The sequence below is a fragment of the Xylona heveae genome, assembly GCF_001619985.1.
Source record: "Xylona heveae TC161 unplaced genomic scaffold L228scaffold_2, whole genome shotgun sequence".
NCBI lineage: Eukaryota > Fungi > Ascomycota > Xylonomycetes > Xylonales > Xylonaceae > Xylona > Xylona heveae.
Genome location: NW_017264194.1, coordinates 427,607 through 448,910, shown reverse-complemented (window position 1 = coordinate 448,910; position 21,304 = coordinate 427,607). Strand labels below are relative to the sequence as shown.

General features: G+C 48.6%; 7 protein-coding genes across 7 annotated transcripts; 5 read left to right on the top strand and 2 right to left on the bottom strand.

Annotated features, from left to right (window-relative positions):
- Nucleotides 1-230: 230 nt before the first annotated feature.
- Nucleotides 231-3,026, top strand: L228DRAFT_236108 (hypothetical protein; the record flags this gene model as incomplete). Its single annotated transcript, XM_018330794.1, has 4 exons — nt 231-1,331; nt 1,388-1,995; nt 2,050-2,243; nt 2,305-3,026. 4 exons carry the CDS (start codon nt 231-233, stop codon nt 3,024-3,026), a joined length of 2,625 nt encoding a protein of 874 aa, XP_018190513.1.
- A 1,922-nt stretch (nt 3,027-4,948) lies between these two features.
- Nucleotides 4,949-7,713, top strand: L228DRAFT_243719 (natural resistance-associated macrophage protein). Its single transcript, XM_018331752.1, has 4 exons — nt 4,949-5,552; nt 5,667-5,916; nt 5,998-6,269; nt 6,363-7,713. Exons 1-4 carry the CDS (start codon nt 5,176-5,178, stop codon nt 7,339-7,341), a joined length of 1,878 nt encoding a protein of 625 aa, XP_018190512.1. The 5' UTR covers nt 4,949-5,175; the 3' UTR covers nt 7,342-7,713.
- Nucleotides 7,655-8,781, bottom strand: L228DRAFT_243717 (charged multivesicular body protein-like protein 5). Its single transcript, XM_018331751.1, has 2 exons — nt 8,551-8,781; nt 7,655-8,436 (listed from the first exon to the last, which is right to left on the bottom strand). The coding sequence occupies exons 1-2, from the start codon at nt 8,614-8,616 to the stop codon at nt 7,849-7,851; spliced, it is 654 nt and encodes a 217-aa protein (XP_018190511.1). The 5' UTR covers nt 8,617-8,781; the 3' UTR covers nt 7,655-7,848.
- Nucleotides 8,782-9,719: 938 nt separating this feature from the next.
- Nucleotides 9,720-10,434, bottom strand: L228DRAFT_59008 (hypothetical protein). Its single transcript, XM_018336739.1, has one exon. It carries the CDS (start codon nt 10,252-10,254, stop codon nt 9,799-9,801), a length of 456 nt encoding a protein of 151 aa, XP_018190510.1. The 5' UTR covers nt 10,255-10,434; the 3' UTR covers nt 9,720-9,798.
- On the top strand, nt 10,435-13,925 carry L228DRAFT_59027 (SAPS-domain-containing protein). Its single transcript, XM_018336740.1, has 3 exons — nt 10,435-11,291; nt 11,361-12,860; nt 12,934-13,925. Exons 1-3 carry the CDS (start codon nt 10,614-10,616, stop codon nt 13,642-13,644), a joined length of 2,889 nt encoding a protein of 962 aa, XP_018190509.1. The 5' UTR covers nt 10,435-10,613; the 3' UTR covers nt 13,645-13,925.
- Nucleotides 13,926-15,616: 1,691 nt separating this feature from the next.
- L228DRAFT_243714 (hypothetical protein) lies at nt 15,617-16,246 on the top strand. Its single transcript, XM_018331750.1, has one exon. It carries the CDS (start codon nt 15,829-15,831, stop codon nt 15,997-15,999), a length of 171 nt encoding a protein of 56 aa, XP_018190508.1. The 5' UTR covers nt 15,617-15,828; the 3' UTR covers nt 16,000-16,246.
- A 3,850-nt stretch (nt 16,247-20,096) lies between these two features.
- Nucleotides 20,097-20,492, top strand: L228DRAFT_243710 (hypothetical protein). Its single transcript, XM_018331749.1, has one exon. The coding sequence runs from the start codon at nt 20,110-20,112 to the stop codon at nt 20,371-20,373; it is 264 nt and encodes an 87-aa protein (XP_018190507.1). The 5' UTR covers nt 20,097-20,109; the 3' UTR covers nt 20,374-20,492.
- Nucleotides 20,493-21,304: the final 812 nt, after the last annotated feature.

Here is a 21,304-nt window from a genome sequence, read left to right as displayed (position 1 = left end):
TTGACCGGCCACCACAATGCATTTTAATCCATCGAAATAAGAGGTCTTAGTTCCTCTCGACATTCGTTTCCACACTCTTTGTCGAGGAGTGACGTCGCGCGTCTCTCTGCAGCGAATTTCACGTCAACGCTTGGACGACATTTCCAAAACTCGATCCCGTAAAGGGGATTCATACGAAATTGCATACCTGAACCTTTTCCGAGGGATTTTGTTTCAAAGTCGCGAACAAAATGGCTATAACAGAAACATCGGAAACGGGCACGCCGTCGCGCAGGCATAGACGGAATACCTCGTCCGTTATTCGCTCCATCATGACGCCGCGAGGCCATAAGCGAAGCCCTTCAGCTGGAGCGGTGCTCTCGCGCTCCCGCAGAAGTGACGATGTCGACATCAACGGAACAAATGAATACGAAAGACTTTCCATCCAGCATGTTGACCGCGGCGTGCTCGGAGAAATGACTCAAAACCAAGAACGACCTCAGACGTCTCCTAAAAAGTCTCGCGACGGTAAAGAAAAAAGTCCAACCAAGCGCGGACTACATAAACGGGCGCTCAGTACAATCTCGCTCAAATCACTGGCAAAGGAGAAGGATAAAGAATCAAAACAAAAGACACGTGAGGCCAAGGAAAGTCAACGAGAAGTCAAGAAATCCAAATCCCAGACGTCCCTAGTCGCGCTCCTTCGTCCAAAAGCATCAAAGCCAAATATACGCAACAAGGAAGGAAAAGGCAAGGAAAACCAGGCTCCAACCACCATGGCTCGAGAGGCGGTTACACCGATCTGGGCAGAATATTCTTCTCAACCGTACCAAGAGATTTCTCATACGACTACTATCCCTTTGCGAGACGGGCGAGACTCCACGGATAGCGTGCAATTGGTTTCAGATGGCTATTCCCCAATCAAAAAATCACTCGAGAATTCTGAAAATGGCCCTACAGCAAGGGGAAGGATAAGATCGCGATCGAAACCTCGTCCCCAGTCCGCGTTCATTTTCCCACCTCCGGCGATGGCAAATGCAGAAGGACTTGGGATAACCTTCGCCGATGCCGATCCCTTTTTCACGCCCACGGCGCAGTGTGCGCGGCAAGCAGCAATGCAAGACATGGGAGAATATTTTATTCCCGAGCGGCCATCGCAAAGCAGTGCTCGTCCTGTCATTCCCACCCGTCAGTACAGTGCTGACAGCCCTAGAGAAAGCCTCCACATTTCAAAACGAGGCTCAAGAGTTATGGCTGCTGTAGCTGCGTTTGACGGCATAGCAAAAGAAGCAATGGGCGAAAAAGCAGTTGAAAAACCGCAAAACCTTGACGCGGAATTTGAAGCAGTGTTGGTAAGTTGGAGCACTGTGCTATGTACAACTGTTTAGACGCTTACATTTCGAGGTAGGAGTCGAGAAATGTTCCACAAAACCTGCGACAAAGGCTCAGGAGCCTTGACACCAGAATCAAGGCGGACTTTGTCAAGCAGGACAAGGCAGAAACACCCCGGACACCACGCTACTCTCCGGCGAAATATCCATGGAATACCGAGGGTAACGATCGAACGTCATCGCAAATGGATGAGGCTGAAGTTGTAGTGGATGAAGAAGACCAAAGCAGTCCTTCGAAACGCTCAAGACCGCTCAGCAAGACATTTAATCTCGGGAAGGGAGAGAGCGTTTCGCCCAAGAAACAGAAATCCGATGGCCCGAATACCCACCGAAGATCCAAGTCCTTTGACACCACACGATCCAGCTCAGCTAAATCCATTTCTTCCATTCGGACGGCGAGTGGAAAGAGCGTTGTCGCAAACTCCCAGCCGCTCGCGCTTCCCGAAGATTTTGTTGACTATTTGCGTACGGAACAGGACCCGGAGAAGGTCGAGGTTGGAAAAATGCACAAGCTCCGCCTGCTTCTTCGCAACGAAACAATCAATTGGGTGGACAGCTTTATTCAGCAAGGCGGCATGATGGAGGTAATCGAGCTTCTGCACCGCATCATGAAAATCGAATGGAGGTTAGTCTGCAGAGGATTGGTTCTTTCATACCAAAATTGCTAATTGGATCGCAGAGAGGAGCACGAAGATACATTATTACACGAAGTACTCCTCTGTCTAAAAGCGCTGTGCACGGCCAAATTGGGTCTTGAAGAATTGCCAAGCGTGCAGGCGTCGCTGTTCCCCGCTCTTTTGCGCATGCTCTTTGACGAAGAAAGAAAAGGCCCAAGCGAATTTGCAACTCGGGGGATCATCATAACTCTGCTTTGTAAGTCGTGATATCCTGTGGTTTCTCCGAGCCGGAACTAATCCATGACTGTGTCATTTAGTCTCCTATCTTGAAAATGCCCCGCAGGCAGAGCTAGCAGACCGTGCCAAGACCGTCCTGTCATATCTCCGTGACCCGGCCCTGCCAGAGGAAAACAAACCTCTTGGTTTCATCGACTCAATGTATCAGCCACGCCCTTACCGCATCTGGAACAAGGAGATTACCAACGTCACCAAGGAAGTGTTCTGGATATTCCTACATCATCTGAACGTTGTCCCAGTCCCGCAAGGCGCAAATGCAGCGGAAGCCCACAACTACACGCAGGCGCACTTCCCCAAAGAGCGCCCTCCAGTCCCTGCTGCCCCCTATATTGGCGGAGTGGAATGGGAGGCTACTAACTACCTTGCGAATCACCTTGATCTTATGAATGCAGTCATCGCCTCACTCCCGACAGTCACCGAACGCAACCAGCTCCGCCAAGACTTGAAGTCCAGTGGATTTGAAAAAGTCATGGGCGGCAGCCTTCGCACTTGCAAAGAAAAGTTTTACGGAGCGGTCCATGATGGTCTCAAGACATGGATTGCCGCCGCTCTGGAAGATGGCTGGGACGTCAAAGACGTGAGAATGGGACCACCAGCCGATGAACGCAAATTCAAGTCCAGCCCTAGAAAGAAGGCCGACGCTCCGCCGAAACTTGATTTACCAAAGCTCGAAGCGCCGAAAATGGATCTGCCGAAATTGGATATCAAACTTGATAGAGGTCTCGACGACGGCTGGGTTTGATTATGGCTATGGAATCCGAAGTCCATTGCCTTTGGCGTTCAGCGTACCGGAAGAAACGAGTCCAGAGTATGAAAATGGTTACAATCGGAGACATGGTAAAAGGAAACGGAAGAGAATGCATTCTTGAATCTTGAAAAAATAAAAAAGAGAAAAAAAGAGAACAACTAACAAAAAGGGGGTTTCAAAAGATTGGACTGCAAAGTCTAGCTAGGCTTTTAGGCTGTTCTGTTCGCATTTTGCACAAATGGAGTAGAGATGCGCGTCTTCGCAGGCGTGTTATGGTGTATTTGGGATTTTTTGTTGATGAGAGCCTGGTTCATTGTTTTATTCGTTATTGATGTTAACAATTTGTCGATACTAGGGTGTTTATTTGCAACTTTTTATCCTCGAGGCAATCAAGGTTTTGATTGACACGCAATCTGGCAATTTGGCAATGGTCTTGCTTATTTCTCCTGGAGCGATTGAGGAGAGCCACCGACTGTTTCTCGCTCTTTTTCGTTATTCTTTTCGAATTTGCACACACGCATACTGGCGTTCTTTTTTACTATTGATGATTTGATACAGTTGCCGATTACAGATACATTCTTTTTGCGTCACATCCCGCGTCGTCCTTGCGAGATCTTACCCCCTCCCTCGTCTTTGAGGGTTTCTTGCTATTCGAGCGCATGTGCTTCGGTTTGCCATGTTGCACTTATTTACTTCTTCTTCTTCTTCTTCTCCTCCTCCTTCTTATTTTGCTACCATTCCCCATCGCCCCGCCATGACGCATGACGGGGGGTTTTCGTTATGACACTCGTTTGTTGTTTCAGTCGATCGATACACACATTTAGTTTTTCTCCATCCCCCCTCTTTTTAAGCTCTTACGACCCTTACGACTTACATTATTTTATCATGATTATTATTATTATTCTGATGATGGAGGGAGACTACTTTGGCAAATTAGGGAGATTGTGGATTGTGGATTGTGGATTGTGAAAGAACTTTTTCTCCTTTTTCTTTTCTTTACGTGTTACATATTACAAGGTGGTATTTAAACATGGCTTTTTTTTAAGATGGCTACTTTTTGTCCGCCCCCCTGCTTTTGAGAGTGAGGAAGTGAGGATTGGCCAGTCTTTAAAGCAGAAGCGGAGCTGGGGCCGCGTTACAGTGAGTTGGATTAGCAAGAAAAGATATTCTTACTCCATTGTTGATATATGGTTGTGTGTCCTTTGGGTTGATAATTGTACTCCGTACTCGTGCGATTCAGAAAGTTTCGTGTCCCCACTTTGACTATCTTACATGGGTAAAGCACAACTGTTCATTCTATCATTGGCTTAAAACCTCGCCATTGTATTGCAATTTCTTGATTTTAGGGATAACAGAGGGGGAGGGGGGCAATGTAAGTTTGATGTGGATTGAGAACCCTTGTGGTTAGAGGGAGTAGGGGAAGGGGGATGTGGGTATTGAAGTTGTTGGAGTATGGTAGTATTTTGAGGGTGGTTATTAGGTAGGTACCTACCAGGTAGGTATGTAGTAGTGATGAATGTATAATTTATTGAATGTATGTAGGTACTTTTAAATGTCTAGATTGCTTCAAGAAGAATTGCACGGATACCTAGGTAGTTGAATTGTGGAAAGAAATGAATGAATAATGTCTGCGTTGCTGCCCTCGGGTGTAGCTACGGAAGGGACGGTCGAGCGGTAACATGTCATGTCCACTGGAGCTCCTCGGCTCGCAGGCCATGTTTCCGGACAAAGCGTGCGAGTATACGGGGTGCACGGAGTACAACAGTAGTAAAGTACAGAGATACCTTAGTTACCCGTATCTGCCCGGCGAACCCGTCGCAACCTCGGCTCGGCTGAATCGTGGTTCTCGCCTGCTGGGGGACCCGGGACCCCTCGGACCTGAACACAGGAACGTCGAAACACGCAGATTTGGAACTAACTCCTTAACTAACCTTAAACCTGTTAATCCACACAGAGAGAGAGAGGGTCCGGGTCCAGGTGGGCCTTTATACCCGACAAACTTCACACGACACATCTTTCTACTCCGGTACCGCTTGTAAACGTGTCAACGTATCAACGTCCGAATGGCCGTGAGAGAAGGAGTCACGCCAAATAATAGAAGAAGAGAGGGACGATCCGGACGATACGGGCGATACTTGCGACAATGGACGGCTGGAAGAGCCGTGTCGTCTCTCGCGTCCGCCCAACGAAATCTCAATCTATGACGCAGGAGCAGGAGCAGTCGACGAGAGACTGTAATGGACAAGAACAAGAGGTGGATATGGCTGGTAATAATAATAATGGAATCAATCGACGAGAGGGGTGTCTGGGGCAAAGTAGTAGGCACGGACAATTGCAAGGAGGGGAAAATAATAGTCGGGGGAATACAGCAATCGCAGAGGAAGACAATCATCGGAGAAACGGAGGAGCGGAAGAGGAAGAAGAAAATAATGCGCCTGGTGGATTCAAAGGGGCTTGCAGACGCACACTGCGATCGGTAGCCAAGTTTGCAAAGTTTCTGGGTCCTGGCTTTTTGGTGTCGTATGTCTTTTCCCTGTATCCGACAGTCCAACGTTAGAATGCGGGGCAACTGGAAATATCAGAGGTCGGAATTGACTCAATTGTGATTGAATTGCTGACCGTCTATTGCAATAGGGTGGCATATATCGACCCGGGAAACTATTCGACCGATGCAGCCGCAGGTGCTTCGTACAGATTCCGTCTTCTCTTCATCATCTTAATGTCTAATGTCTTTGCCATTTTCTTGCAATCGCTCTGCATCAAGCTGGGAACAATCACGGGCATGGATCTGGCCGAAAACTGCAGAATACATTTACCCAAATGGATGAACCTTACGCTCTATGTTTTTGCCGAGGCGGCCATTATCGCGACAGATATTGCAGAGGTTGGTTCTATACTCTTTGATCCATGAGCATTCGATTGGGGACTGTCACGCGGACTGGTTGGCTGATTGTTTTTAATTTAGGTCATCGGATCTGCAATTGCGTTGAACATTTTGATCAAAGTCCCTTTGGTGGCTGGGTGCGCTCTCACACTGGTCGACGTTCTCCTTATTCTGGTCTTTTATAATCCCAAGGGAACGATGAATCGCTTGCGCGCGTTTGAGTTTTTCGTTTGCGCATTGGTCATTGGAGTGGTGATATGCTTCTGCATACAATTGTCACTCATCAAGGGCGTTACTGTGGGCGAGGTGCTCAAGGGCTATCTCCCGTCGAAAGCAATTGTTGAATCCCAGGGGTATGTATTAAATCTCACTTTTTAACTTGCGCCTCCTCGAAATTCTCGTCATGCTGGACAGTAGGGATACTCTGCTAATGCTTATATGCACAGGCTCTATCAAAGCTGTGGTATTCTCGGTGCCACCGTGATGCCGCATAGTCTATACTTGGGCAGTGGCGTGGTTCAATCGCGGCTACGTGACTTTGACATTCGCGCTGGAAACTTTCCGGACCCTGCGCAACAGCCATCGACCTCAGAAGCTGAAGGCGAACTTCGGAAATATCGGCCGTCTCTCGCTGCGATTCGGTCCTGTCTATCTTACTCGGTTGCAGAGCTCGTCATGGCGCTCTTCTCCTTTGCACTTTTTGTCAACAGTGCGATTTTGATCGTGGCGGGAGCTTCCTTGTCATCTACTCCCAATGCCGATGAGGCAGATCTCTTTGAGATTCATGATATTCTTTCTAGAAACGTGTCACCCGGGGCGGGGACCGTTTTCGCTTTGGCACTTCTCCTCTCCGGTACTTCGGCAGGCATTGTCTGTACTATTGCAGGTCAGATGGTCAGCGAGGGAGCTATAAACTGGACCATTGCACCCTGGCTTCGTCGGCTGATTACACGAACAATATCCATCCTGCCTTCTATTGTCATTGCCGCAGCAGTGGGCAGGAGAGGACTCACCGCTGCCTTGAACGGCAGCCAGGTTGCTCTCAGTGTCATCCTGCCCTTTGTCACTGCGCCGCTCATCTACTTCACGTGCCGCGGACATATCATGACCGTGGCTGTCAACGAACGGGCCGAATTGGACCATGGCCAGCCCGTCGAATCAAGCGTGGAAACTCCAAATGAAGCACACCAGACCCTTGGCATAGACGACGGTGCTGGTAATAGTACGGTAGTTTCGAATGCGCGTGACGCTCCTGCGACTGGCCCGCCTGCGCTGGCGTATACGGATGAATCTGAACAATCACAGCCCCAGACGGTCCACCTGCAAAATAACTGGGTAACGTCTATAATTGCATTTCTCATTTGGCTGGTCATTGCCGTTATGAACGTTGCATTGCTTGTACTCGTTGGCATGGGCAAAGCATAGCCTTTCCCCATTTCGCTCGCCTTTTCCATCTCTTTGCTTGCATATACCCATTTTCCATTTTCCATTTTCCCTTTGTTACCTGATTTCCTTTGCATCTCAACTCGTCAAGCTTCCTCTGCATATTCCGCTCCTCACGCCCTGCCGTTCATGTCAGAAACTATATATGTGCTTATTTCATATTAACTTGTCGCCCTAAAAACCTTTAGCATCTAGCATTATCTGCATCAGCGCATCATCAGCGTTCACACCTTATTGTATTGCATCTTCATTGTATATATTTTCTTTTTAAAGAGCAAAAGGGGAATAAATATTGAGGATATCAATGTATATACCAAACGTTATACTTCAAATAAGAAAAAAAAAACCATAAACGATTAAAAACAACAAAATTCGACTGACCAGTCCTGCTGCCAAAGAAAAAGATGCCAGCTATCGCAAGTAGTACTGAATTGGAGGAAAAATAAACACCAACAAGACCATCATGTCCGGCGCGTTTGTGCCACACGTCTACCCAGCAGCCTCCTTGACCTTATTCGCCTCTGGCGGCTCATCGATAAACTCCGGCGCCTTGACCTCATCGACCATGAAGCTCGGCGTCCCCTCCGCTTCCGCCCCGATTGCGCCGAGCCCTTCATATTCTGCCTCTTCACCCAGCGCTTCCAGCTCGGCATCGAGCTCAGCCTCATCCACATCATCCGGAATGTCGTAACTGCGAGAAATACTCTCCTGAATATCATTGCCAATATCCATGAGGTCCGCCATTTCATCCTGCATCTTTTCAATCTTGTCGATATTCACTTTTCCATATTGCTTCTTCAGCTCCTTGGTCGTCGTCTTCATCGCGTCCACTGTCGTCATGACGTTTTTCAAATTATCTTGCATCATCCCTGCCTGTTCCATGTTCCACGACTGCTGCTGCAGCTGGTCCCGCTGCCCTTCGTACATTTTGCGCCGCTGTAGCACTTTGAGCGCCTTTTGCTTGATCGCCGTCTTCCCGGGCCCGTCGCGCATCTTCGCCATCCGTTGCTGGTAGGCCGTCAGCTCGGCGTTCAGCTTGGCCAGCTTCACGTCGAGTGATTCCACGTGGGTGTCCACCTAGAAGCGTTTGTTTGTTAATATATCGGTGTTACATGAGAATACGGTGGTGAGTGCGATTGGTAGGTAAAAATGTATGAGGAAGGGGAGGGAAGAGAGAGGGAAAGAACGTACATTAGTTATGGCGCTGTTGAGCGTCGGCTTGGGTGCCGTGCTCTTGGCTCCAAAGAGACGGTTCATGGCGGGGGCTTGTTAGATTGCGAATGGAGGAAGGATTGGTAGTGGTTTGTGAAATGATTAGGTTGTTGGATATGCGATGTGACTACTATTGGGAATAAAGTACTGGAGAGCTTTGCGACAGAGGTACGTAGTATGCTCTCAAGGGAGCTGTGTGGGGATGAAATTTGAATGAGCTGTTGTTGTTTGTGAGGGTGGTGGCGGGTAAAGCAATGGGTCTGGGCGGCAGGTTGGCCCCGAAGCTACGCATCCTACTACTACGAACGACCTGACGACTGAAAGCTGCCTACCTACGGGTACAGTTTACTCCACATTTGGCCTCGCGAGGTCTTGACTTATCGAAATGGAATCATTATTTTATCAGATTTGGATCTGCATTTCTGGTGTGAAAAGCCAGCTGGAAAAGACGCTCGGACCAAGTAATTACGCTTATGGCACGTGATGTGACAGTCCCCCCACCCCCTTCAAAGGGCAATGAAAAAGGCACGAGTGGATCCCGAACCCTGAAATATATGTGCCAGAGAACAAGACTTTTAAAGAAGTTTAGTTAGTCCTTGCGTGAAGAAAAGATAGTGGTTTGTTAGATACAGTGTCACTGGGGAGAGAATCTATGCGAGGAGGCTTTGCAAGAAAGGCTGATGACCGGCTTTTATGACCTATAAGACGTCACCAGACATGGTTCAGGGTGGGCTCGCGATCTGCTTACAATACGGAGTAGATAGGGGGCCACTGGGGCGATATCATCATACTACCCAGGGCAGCTGAAGAGAAGCATGACACCGCTCTGGGGGGGGAAAGGGGGTAATGGGCCTATGTAAGTCTAGGGTCATGTGAAATGATGGTGGTTTAATATTTTGTGTCGTACGCTTCGGAAGGTAAAGTTCTTGTCAATCGACTAGAGAATAATGTTAGAGATGATGGAGCCTTCGGAGGAGGTTTTCTAGAAGGAGACGAGTGCTACGGAGTACTCTTGAGGTCAGTTTGCCCCACTGCAGCCGAACGCACAGAGCATCAATTCTGCGTTGATAGGAGGCAGTGATACGGACAAGGAGATGAAGAGGCACCAGGTACAGTAATCTTTGGGGTTTGAGTAATCATCATCTACTGCCAGATCTTATTCATGACGCATGAAGGTTCTGAGAAGAGGTTTTTCTTAATTGGAGTATTGGTTTGCACTCCTGCGGGTCAAGTGGTTCTGATATTAATCTTACTCGCCCACACACACACACACACACACACACACACACACATCTCTACCCACTCACTCCTACTACGCACACGCAAAACATAGCTCCCGGCTAAGGCCCAAGTACTGTCAACCGTGAACCTTACCACGGCAACCCTCCCTGCTCTCCCATTGATTCGACCTCTTCCAGACCGAACCCTCAGGCCCCAGAAATACATACATGTCCTGGTTACGGGCCAGCTTGGACTTGACGGTGAGCCCCTGGCAGATTTTCTTTTTTTATTTTGGGCACATTTTACAAAAGGCTTCCTGGGATTGAGTGGGCAACTTCGGCGACCCTTTTGTCTGCTTGTCTTTGTCGCTGTCACAGTATCGCTCGCCGTGGTCGCTGGCTGATCACCCAAAGTCACTCCACGTGAAGAGATGACGGGCAATCTTCCCAGGATCCTCGTCATACAGCAGGGAGCGCAATATAAGCATCTTATGCCAGGTGGCTGACTGAAATCTTCTTTTTTCCTCCAATATAGTTCCTGCTTGGTTAGTCTTTGACCGGTCGGCCTTCGATCATCGTGGCCTGCGTCCCCGGTTGGACTCTTTTCCTCTCACCTTTTCCTTCGTCTGTTCGGTGATTCAAGTCGCCGTCAAACGGGCTGACCGCAACTTCATCCGGCGGTTAGAGCCCCTGATACCCATCCTTGTGCGAATTGGGTGCTGGTTTTCCCAACGCAGATCTCTTTTCAATTCTTTCCTTTATTCTACTGCAGGGCAAGCATCATTTCTCGGGAACCCCCCCCAACGAACCATTTAGCCCACCATGTTCTGGCGATTCGGCGGTTATGCGAATATTTCAACCATCGACACCATCCTCGATAAACCGGATGTGTCTCTAGAAGAGCTCCTGGACGAGTCGGATTTGATTCAGGAACTCAAGCAGAACAATTCCAAGCTCATTGAGTATCTCCGCGAGGAAGACATCCTTCGGCGCCTGCTACAATATGTTATCGCGCCAAAGCTCGACGAAGATGCGACCGAGGGCTCCGCAATTGATGATTCTACAGACCAGGACCCCGTTATAGACCCAGAATGGCACCTGAAAGAGGAGAAGGCCAAAGTCTCCCGTCGACGTATGACCGACGAAGAGCGGGATCGGCAGGAAAAGACACGGCTCAAGTACGCTTACGTCGCTTGTGAGATCTTATCGTCTGAGACATGGTCCATTCTCGAGGCGCTGATGGAATATCAACACCATCTGCGCGACTTTTGGACATATCTGAAGCGTCCCGCTCCGCTAGACCCTCTACAAGCGGGCTATTTCACAAAAGTCAATGAGACTCTCCTTGATAAGAAGACGGAGGAGATGCTGGAGTTCTTCAAATCCGTGGATAACGTTGTCCCGGACATGCTGAAACATGTCGATTGCCCCATGATCATGGATCTCTTGCTCAAGATCATCAGCCTTGAGAAGGCTGAAGGTGGCCAAGGCATTGTCAACGTAAGTTTCTCACCTTTAAGAACCGTCACAGCGTCATCTCTGGAAAAGTATTGACTCTTTGTTTGCAAGTGGCTCCAATCGCAAGATATTGTGCCTATTCTGCTGTCCTGTCTTGCACCGGGGAATTCCACCTCCACGCAAACCTCTGCAGGCGACTTCATCAAGGCTGTTATTACCATTTCCGCCAACGCTTCTCAAAACGAACAATCGTGCATCGGACCCAATAACTTGACGCGCCAGCTGGTTTCGGAGCCGTGCATCTCGAAATTGATCTCTGATATGCTGTCTGGCGGTAACTCGCTCACTGTTGGCGTTGGAATTGTGATTGAAGTCATTCGCAAGAACAATTCTGATTACGACCCAGAGATTGGCACGGGCCCGGATGCGATACCGTCGAGCCGTGACCCCATCTACCTTGGGACACTATTGCGGGCTTTCGCCAAGCATGTTCCAGATTTCATGAATCTCATCCTGAACCCTGATGGAAGCGCCGACCCGGCGAAGCCTGGGGCTAAGAGACAGCTCAATGTGGCTTTTGGCGGCTCGATCGAACCGCTGGGTTTTGATCGGTTCAAGACCTGTGAGCTCATGGCCGAGCTCCTTCACTGTAGTAACATGGCGTTACTTAACGAATGTGGAAGTGATGCCTTTATGAAGGCAAGAGACGCTGAGCGGGAGCGGCTAAAGGCTGACGGCAGGTTAGATCTTTTTGGAGAGGATCATCCAGGAGGCGATTTTGAACATGATGCAAGCTATGCCAACGGTGCGTCTCCGTCGAGACGTAGCTCTGAATCACCAGAGGAGATCCGAAAGCTGGAGGTCCAGAATGGGGGAGAAGAAGACGGCTTTGAAGATGTTGCCGTCTCTGGTGTGCTCAACGAGGACGGTAGCAAGGACAATGAGAAAGCAGAGGCCGGTCATGACTCTCGGGACTCTGATGATCCTTTTGCCGATCGCGAAACTGATGACGATGATGCCAACGACTTTGTCGACGAACCACTTTCCTCTCCGCGATTGAATCCCCGAGCTAGTTTGAAGATCTCCGATGACGAGTTGTCGTCTCTAGTTTCGCCTGAACCGACAGATCATGATCCCCTCTCTCCCACCTCTGCTGGGATTACTGGCCGGGTAGGCGAGCTCGGCCTTCAGCACGACGCAACGATGACCAGCCCTCCCCCTGGCTCCGCGGACGAAGAGCAAGCAGGCTCGGCACCAAAACCCGTACCTGTACCTGTTCAGACGAACTCGCCGGTAAAAGAACACCCAGAAATTATTGGGGGAGCACCGGATGACCGGCCTGCACCGTTGTTTGCAAACAGGGCGACTCTGCCTGAGAACTTGCAGGCTTCGCCGGAAGAGAGCGGCGACGGTGTCGCCGAGGGTTATGCTGGGGCTGCATCTCATGAAGGCGACACTAGCATCAGATCGGGCTCTATGAGCGGAGAAGAGGCACGATACGGTCCGGAGAGCACTGAATTACATATTGAGCTTGAGGAGGATGGATCGCCAGTGGTGGGCGACTATTTGAAGATGATGTTCATCCAGCACAAAGTCGTGCCGACAATTATTGTAAGTTATTCCCCCTGATGCTATATCAGATGATTTTCTGTGTGGCAGCCTGTGTTGATATCTCCAATAACAGGATTTCTTTTTCCGCTTCCCATGGAACAACTTTCTCCATAATGTCGTGTACGACGTTGTCCAACAAGTTTTCAACGGCCCCATGAACAGAGGTCGTAATCGAAACCTTGCATTCGACCTCTTTGATACTGGTCGGATAACGGAAAAGATTGTCGAAGGCCAAAGGCGGAGCGACAAGGCTCAGGCCGAGACCAGTATCCGGTTGGGATACATGGGGCATTTGACCCTCATTGCCGAGGAGGTGGTCAAGTTCACCGAGAGGCATCCGCCTGAGATGCTATCACAATCCGTGCTCGACAAAGTGATGCACCAAGACTGGATCACTTATGTCGAACAGACGCTTGCGGAAACGCGGGAGCGCGACAATGCCATTCTGGGCGGTGTCCGACCTGACATGTCTGTTGGTTCTCGGCAAGCAGTCATGAACGCTGTCAGTGCAGGATTCGGGGGTTCTTCAGCCCTGGCTAATGCTGGTTTGAATGGTGGTAATGGTCTTGACAGCATGGAGCTCAATCATGGCAGTACAACAAGCGGCGGGTTTAGCATCAGCGGTGGATCATTGCTTAGCGGATTTGGCAGCTCTAGTGACGAAGAAGACGAAGAAATGGAGGAAGGCGAAGAAGATGATGGTGCGCACAGGGGCTCCAACGCCCCCGGCTCTGATCATGTGGGTGAACTTTCCTTTGAAGATGTTGATATGGGTTATAGATGATGACCATGCATGATTGTCACGATCATGTTACGCCCTTTTCCTTCTTTTCTTTCTTGTGTTTACTTGCTTCTTCTTTTTCCCTTCATGGTCCCACCATTTCTTTTCGTTGCGGACTTTTGATTTTTCTTTTCTTATCTTTTGCCGCATCTGTACAACATACTTGAGACATACCCGTGGCATCGTATCATATCTTCAACACCATCAGCAGCTTCAGCGGCAGCGGTGGAAGCAAAGCATACATTCTATGCACGCTCGGCGTCATCAGCATCATTAACAAGATTTACACCATTGCTTTTGCACATTTGTTTGCTTTGAGCACGATTTTGCTCTGCATTTACATGGCATTATTTTTCATGTTCAACGCATCTGCTCGTGTGTCGGATCTCACTTCTGATTTGTACTCACGCTTGAATATCTACCGTCTCGCCCACGATTGAAACCCTAGTGTGTACCTCTGCCGTCCTTTGTCGAGGCCCTCCCTTCTCATCCCCCAACTATCTTCAACCGATCAAGTATCAATTTGTAGTGTGCTCCGAACCTCGACGAGGATATCGTTTATTACATGTATAATTGCATCATTTGTACTTGGTCCGAATCTTCCCTTTTATCGGCTAAATCTCTCTTGCCTTCAATAACCCTCGCGCCTTTTTATTTGCTTAATGGCCCGTATAATCAAACCTGCACCTGCACTGAGCAAGACCCTGCTAACGATTGTGGTGCTCAAAGTCTGAAAGGGATGAAAGCGAGTCGACGCCATCCGCTTCCAAAAACAAGTACAAATCCGCAGCAACTTACGCTTCACTGTTACCTTCATTATTCTCTTCCAGCTCTAACAAGGACAACTCCAACTCGCGAGACGATGATGACGATGACAAGAATTCCGAGGCCATCCCCTTATCACTTTACTCGTCGCCTACGAAAAAGGATGTGCCCGCCAACGCGACGGCTACAGATTCTGGAAACGGCAATATAAGTGATTCCATCTCATTCGGTCCTTCGCCGAACCTCAATCTTTCGTTAAACCTCAACATTCCTCCCTCACGAGCACGTAGACAACTCGCTCTGCAACTGGCCAAACGACAACAGCGCGAAGCCGAAGCAAACGCCCGCCGAGAAGGAGGTGAAGGCCCGTCAGAAATAGAAACCGAAGCAGATCCCGAGGTCTATGCCGACGCCGAAGCGGATGCCGAAGCTGAAGGCGGAATCGAAGGCGACGACGAGCGCGAATTCGACGAAGCACGCAAAGTAGACAAGAACTTTCGCCGGAAAAAGACCAGATGGGGCTTGGAACGGGAGCCTTCGCCTTATGAAACTGGCGATGTCTTGGAGCATGACAATGACAACACCCACCCCGACCTGGCTCATGCGTCAGGCGACAGCAACGCAAGTACCAGCGGCGAAGATACCAACGGTGAGGATGATGATGACGATGATGACGACGAGGACGACGACGACGAAGAGGGCGAAGAAGTCATTGTCGGGTTTCAAGGGCCAAGAGATTGAATGGAGTAGCTGCTGCACTGGAAAGGTTAATGCGACGAATTGACGATTTCTGTTTACTATCTCATCCTCTCTAAGCATTACCGCGGGGTTATCTTTATCGCGAGTGGGTTCTTATTCATATCAGCGCTGGGGCGGATATCTGGGAAGCACTTTTTGTTAGAAAAATGGGAGAACGGAGCACAGACTACTGCAGGAACTCATGGCAGGCGCGATGATTTTTTCTCAAAGACGACAAGAATGTTGCCGGCCACTCTCCACACCACACCCGCCTTTTGCAACTTTCTTTGTCAGGACCATTAGTGGGACTGCCTAGACTGAGTCGATACCTCTAACCCACCTACGTTCATTGCGTTGATCCCAATGATCATAACTTTCATAAGCTATTTTTCATCTCATATTATTTCAAACATCTAAATGGTTTATGCATATCCAATTTATTTATTATTTTCTCATCTGCTTGCTTTTTTCAAACATTTATTGTTATTTTTATTTTATTTTTTTTCATATCGCATGAGTCATGATATCCTTATTGTCATCTTTCTTTCTTTTTTATTCTTATTGCCGGTGCTTCAACTACGATTGCTATCGTCATCTTTTATTTATTCTTATTGGTATCATTGCTACTATTACTTAATTTCACCATTTGACATACATGATCTTCCCTTGTTTTCTTGTTTTCTCATGCTCACATACTTCTTCCTGCTCTCCCCCTCCCCCCTCTCACCCTCGCTCACTCTCACTCTCACTCTCACTCTCACTCTCACTCTCACTCTCACTTTCACTCTCACTCGCTCGCTGCTGCTCTTCAACATGATTGCACGAATCACATTTTTAGCTCTTTGCATGGCTTAGTAACTTAGTTTTATTTATCATGTGGTAATTTTACTATATTCTTAACATGATGAAGTACACAGATCTACAGAGCTCGTGCAAAGAGAGTACTTGTCCTCATCCATGTTTCAAACACAACATAACAAGAGTAATTAGATCTATACTCTAGTCTCCGATTGTCATTATGCACTTAACTTATAGGAGGTATATGCATTATTCCTTCGGACAAGTACGATTTATAGGACGAGACTTTACCTATGACGGGAGGTCCATGGAGGGAGGGAGGGAGGGAGGGAGGGAGGGTAGTTAGGTTTAGGTGTGAATACCCTGTTCCTGTTACTAGAAAACAGAAGAGACTGGCAGACTGGCAAGTATGACAGAGCGGCAGCATTAGTGTAAGTCATCACTTACTGTGCTTTTCTGTAAACAGACAGAGGCACACGTACGATAGAAAGGAGGAAAAGAACCCAAAAGAAGGAAACAAAAGAAACAATAGAGACAAAAAACTCGGTTGTCCCCCAGCTATTCATGCAAGATAAGCGAGACCAGCCAGAGCCAGAGCCAAGAAGTAAACTCTAACAAAAAATGTCCTACAGAACGCTCAATGAGCGGGGAGAAAAAAATAAAATAAAAGAACGAGAACCCGTGGGGGTTGGAGGGAGGGATGTCTACTATAAAAAAATACGTAGCTGAGTGCACAGTTCGCCTGTTCGTCTCTCACTCTTTTTAACTTGGCAAGTATTATTTGCTGGCGCAGTTGCTGGCTGCCAAGTTTTGGCCATGGTTCTGCTGTTGGTAAAACCGGGTATTCCCTGGAAAAACTACGACAAGGAAGAAGAATAACGAGTTGAGCGATGGCCCCGGAAATTCGTGCTGCCCCTAGAATGGTCGGTCATTGGATGGAGAAAACGGAGATTTGAACCAAGTTTTCCAATTTCGATTCGATTCAGTTTTGGAGAAATGATTTAAATGTCGCGTATGCGGGTTATTTCGGTTCCTGAGGTATTTTGGTTCCTAATAATGGGTCCATGGTTATTGACAAGCTTGGGACAGCGGGTTCTTGTGCCGCCAACTCTGGCGACCCCCACGGGTTTTTCTTGTGTACAGGGGTCCTGGTCAGAGAAGTCTTTGACCCCCGCTTAGCTGGACTATTGGCCCACGGGTCAGTAAATGAGCCAAGCACACGCCCCAACCCGAGTAACCAGAAGTCGGGTTGTTTGATGCTCGCAAACGCCCTTGTTCGGGCGGATGGAACTGACGACAGCGCTGTGCAGATGGCAGATCTCGAGGGATCTGAAAATGGCAAAAGGCAATGAATGTCACTCGGGGGCGATTCGTGTCACAGACCTGGTGAGAATGTTGGGGCAGTAGTATGTTCCGGCGGTTCACACTGGAGGTTGTTTCTGGCAGTTTCTGCTTACCAAGTGCGTCCCGAGATCACGGTTCTCCATAGCCAAAGTCAAGTTAGTACATGATCTACCAAATCGAGACAGTTGCATGGCATAGCAAAGTCCGTGTTGCTATTCAAGAGTGAGGCGAACCCTGGTCTTTTTCAATGTGCTGCCTGTTCTAAGAAGGCCCAACCTAGGTCAATATAAGAGTGCGTGGGTCTCGAGTACGCCGAGATATTGATTTGGTCCCCAGCGCGTTAGTGCCCTCCAACAAATCAGCTGCAGCCAGGGTGTTGGGACGAGGCCGAAGATGCAATCGAGTTGCATTTCATGCCTCCTCCGCAATACCATCCCTATTTTGCAAATCCTGGCAGTGTAAGAAATCATCTATTTTGGCCAAGTCGCTGGCCATTTCCTAGGGTTCTCGCAAAGCGGCTAGCTGTTGTTGTCAATCTCGTCTCCCGCATGAACGGAACACCAAGTTGACAATTTAAAACTCCGCTACTCGATCAGAAGCTATGAAGCGACGGCAGACTCCAAAGCTGGCGTAATTTACTATTAGCTGATATGCGGCACAGACGTGATGACACTTTGGAAGTCATGAATTCTGATCGACAAGGCTATCTTGGTTGTTGGCTATAAGCGATCGTTAAGTTATACGGTCGCGAATTGTCGTAACTGGCCCTAGAGCGTCACCAACCAGCTAACCCAGCAAGGAACCAGCCTACCAAATGGTTCGCCTCGCACTGTCCATATTAATCGAATCGACATTTTGTGGGCTAGCTAGCCCGAAGCCTTTGCCAACCTGGGGCACGTCCGCAGCCAAGCGGTGTGCATCTGCGCCGGACACCTTGTGGCCTTGCAGTAGTCTCCTTTCTCGGTCCTCGCATTCGTAGTAAGGGATCTGAAATTCTGTCTTCAATGCACAAGCCTCGCTGCAGACGCACGGCCCGGCCTATTGTAACGGCTGTTGGAACACGTCGGAGCGTTCAAATTGGTGTTGGCCGCAACTCTACTGCTGGTCAGTAATAGATATCAGAACCAGTGATTCATTATCTGTGCAAGGCCCTGACACCATTAACGCAGTTTCTGCTTTTGAAAAACATATGCATCCGTATAGCAGGAGTAAAAGACACCGTCCTGGTCGAGTAATCATGTTCCATAGAGGAAGAGTCAGTGACAAGAGCACAGTCCAACGTCCAACATTAAGTGAAGAGATGCTGCATAGAATCTCGAGACGGCAAGATTAGCGATTCATTGAGGTCAGAGGCTACGGAGAAACAACCACAGATATGGAGAGCAATAGGGATAGAAGTGAGGGAGAACCCAGAAAGCCCAGGCTCGACATCGAACGACGTAATGATCAATCTTCATTCCATTGTATTACCCTTTCTGCACGGATGAGCCATTTTGGGCCGGGAGAGAACGAAAGCTGTAGAGCTGAGAGATTTAGTGTCGGTCGCAACTGAGATATTTGGTTAGCATCTTGTCTAGCACAATGAGCCCGAAGCCATGGGAGAACGAGGCTTTGTTACCAGGTACGCAAAGAGTGTCCCCTGGATTAGTTGAAGGGTTAGGGAAGATCGGCTCCGATTTCTCTTCCATAGCTTTTTCTGTTCTCTGCTTTACATGAGCTGCAACAAGAGATGCATGGTAGGCGTCGGACACCGTAGACATGCAATTGTCCTCAACTAAAGTTGGTTGATCATGCTTGTTTCGCTCGAGGAGGATTGGACAACAGTTATGCAAAAGTTAGGTATATCAAGGTATGGAATTGTTTGTTAATTCTGCTCTGCCAGCACTGTAGGAACTATACCTGATTCACAAGCTCTCTTAGGCGGGGCTTGATTCAACTTGCTGCTGTTCATCGCTCTCCAGAACTGTATTGTACTTTTCTCGTTGGAACAGCACCATATCTGCTCTGAAATGATGAAAAGGAAGTCGCATACTTGTGTGACCTCTATCCACCAAACGCATTCCGATCGAAGACATGACGTTCGATCAAATTTCCTCTTCTAAGTCCGCCACGCGACAACGTGCATGTCTCTTTCCGTTGCAGTACAACTCGGAATTTGAAAACATGGCCTCCGTCTCATGTGGCTACCATAGCACACGAGAAACAGAGCCCCTTCCCGTTGCAGACAGCCGGCTAGCTGAGTGTTCTTGACTTCCAAGCCTTTTGTCGAAGCCAGGTAGTTCTACGCATCTGCTTTGGGTCATTTCAGCGCTGTGCAGTACGGGTTATAATAATGTCTTATATAGCATCATCTATCGGGAGTTTATTCTATCATGTCCTGGATATGGGAAAGATGATGGACCGAAAACGAGATCTCACTTTGTTCGTGTGACGGGCAGCAGAACTGCAAAAAGGGGCGGATCCGTGCAGGTGCCCGGCGACCTACAGGGAACATGTACCGGTACGGGATGCACCACCGACAGCTAACCACAAAATGAGGTATAAAGTACTTGGAGGCTTCGGCAAGGATGATAACCTGGGTGACCCTCAAGTGGCCCGGGCGCAGGGTCCCTTTTAAGCAGCGAGCGAAAAAAACTTGAAAAAGCTTTAAAGGTACGTTAGTCTTTCGTTAGCCCTCGGGCCATTTTCTGCCAGAGGACGATCATCAATCGGAGCGTTAATTATGTGTGAAGATTACAGGCTTCATGACTGTTTACAGAGACAAAACAGTATAATTAGTCAACGGAGAGACCCCACGACGATTGACCAAAGCAGTGGACCAACATGCACCCTGCACTTGTTCTCTCCTATTTTCTTGTGCGAAAACTTCGGCAAAAGTCCTCTTCTCGATTTCCCGCTAAGCAAACTCTTTCTCCCCTCGTGCTCCTCTGCTCCGGCACTAAACTAATCCCGGAGCCATTTGGTGACTCCGTCTCTGTGCTATTGCGCACTAATTCCCTTCCTTTTCTCCTCTTCTGCATCTTGGTCCTCTACGCCTCAAATAATCTTCTTTCGCGGTCTCGCTTTTGCTTCTCCCCCTCGTCATAGGACCTTAATTCTGAGCCGTCCACTTTGTGGGGTTAATTCTAGACCTACAAGGAAGCTTTACTTGATCAATCAATCTCATGTTCGTTCGCTACATGCTTCTGGGTCTAGCATACACACCTACCTTGCCCTCCCCTTCTTTGTTTTACCGTGTCCCCACCCCAAACCTGGTCAATTGCCCATGTCCTGCTCCGATGCTTGTCATTTCACACTGTTGTACCGTCATCGGGACCACTACATTATTGGGTGTCGCTCCTCTGCCCAATTATTGTTGGCCGATACTGGTTTTGCTCGAACCATGTTGTGGGCCCGCCTCGATCCCTCCCATCCTCTCTGCATCTGGCAACCATGCTCTGATCTTACAATACAGTACATAGCAAAGTACCTTGATATTACCTTTCCATTACATCTCCCCCATAAGCTGCCCGCACATCAGAACACGATAGCTAGTGCCTGACGAAGGACGCCACTGGCGCCCGCGGTGCTGAATTGCCGATGCGGCTTGTTCGACCGGGGTGCCACTAATTCAATGATGCACATCACAGAGAGAACCAGTGCATGAAATGGGTGTGGGTGGGTGTGTGCGCATGCAGAACATGTGGATCTCAATTCTCGCCCCGTCGCCTTTCAGTCTGCCTCGCCCTCTCCCCTGTTCCATGATCCGAATGGTCCGACCCAATTTATGATCCCGCACCACGGACCTTGGCTCGTTGCGCGTCAGCTTCTCCAGGTCGCTCGCGCTTTGTTGATCTGGTCGGACCATACTAATTGGACCAAAATTTTTGCTGAAGCAGTCCTGGAATGTTTTGTATGTTTGATTTTACCTACCTTCTTCTCTCGTTCTTTTCGATTTACATCTTTTCTTGAAGACGTTCTATCTCCAATCTTGCCGTCTCTTGTCTTTTAGCTATTGGATAGTAGGGATATCCCATCA

Coding starts and splice junctions, on each gene's coding strand:
- L228DRAFT_243719 (XM_018331752.1), top strand. CDS start 5,176: ATGGACGGCTGGAAGAGCCGTGTCGTCTCTCGCGTCCGCCCAACGAAA. Junction 5,553..5,666: donor GGTCCTGGCTTTTTGGTGTC/GTATGTCTTTTC, acceptor CTATTGCAATAG/GGTGGCATATATCGACCCGG. Junction 6,270..6,362: donor GCAATTGTTGAATCCCAGGG/GTATGTATTAAA, acceptor TTATATGCACAG/GCTCTATCAAAGCTGTGGTA.
- L228DRAFT_243717 (XM_018331751.1), bottom strand. CDS start 8,616: ATGAACCGTCTCTTTGGAGCCAAGAGCACGGCACCCAAGCCGACGCTC. Junction 8,437..8,550: donor TCAACAGCGCCATAACTAAT/GTACGTTCTTTC, acceptor AAACGCTTCTAG/GTGGACACCCACGTGGAATC.
- L228DRAFT_59008 (XM_018336739.1), bottom strand. CDS start 10,254: ATGACGAGGATCCTGGGAAGATTGCCCGTCATCTCTTCACGTGGAGTG.
- L228DRAFT_59027 (XM_018336740.1), top strand. CDS start 10,614: ATGTTCTGGCGATTCGGCGGTTATGCGAATATTTCAACCATCGACACC. Junction 11,292..11,360: donor GTGGCCAAGGCATTGTCAAC/GTAAGTTTCTCA, acceptor TTTGTTTGCAAG/TGGCTCCAATCGCAAGATAT. Junction 12,861..12,933: donor AAGTCGTGCCGACAATTATT/GTAAGTTATTCC, acceptor CTCCAATAACAG/GATTTCTTTTTCCGCTTCCC.
- L228DRAFT_243714 (XM_018331750.1), top strand. CDS start 15,829: ATGCTCACATACTTCTTCCTGCTCTCCCCCTCCCCCCTCTCACCCTCG.
- L228DRAFT_243710 (XM_018331749.1), top strand. CDS start 20,110: ATGCACCCTGCACTTGTTCTCTCCTATTTTCTTGTGCGAAAACTTCGG.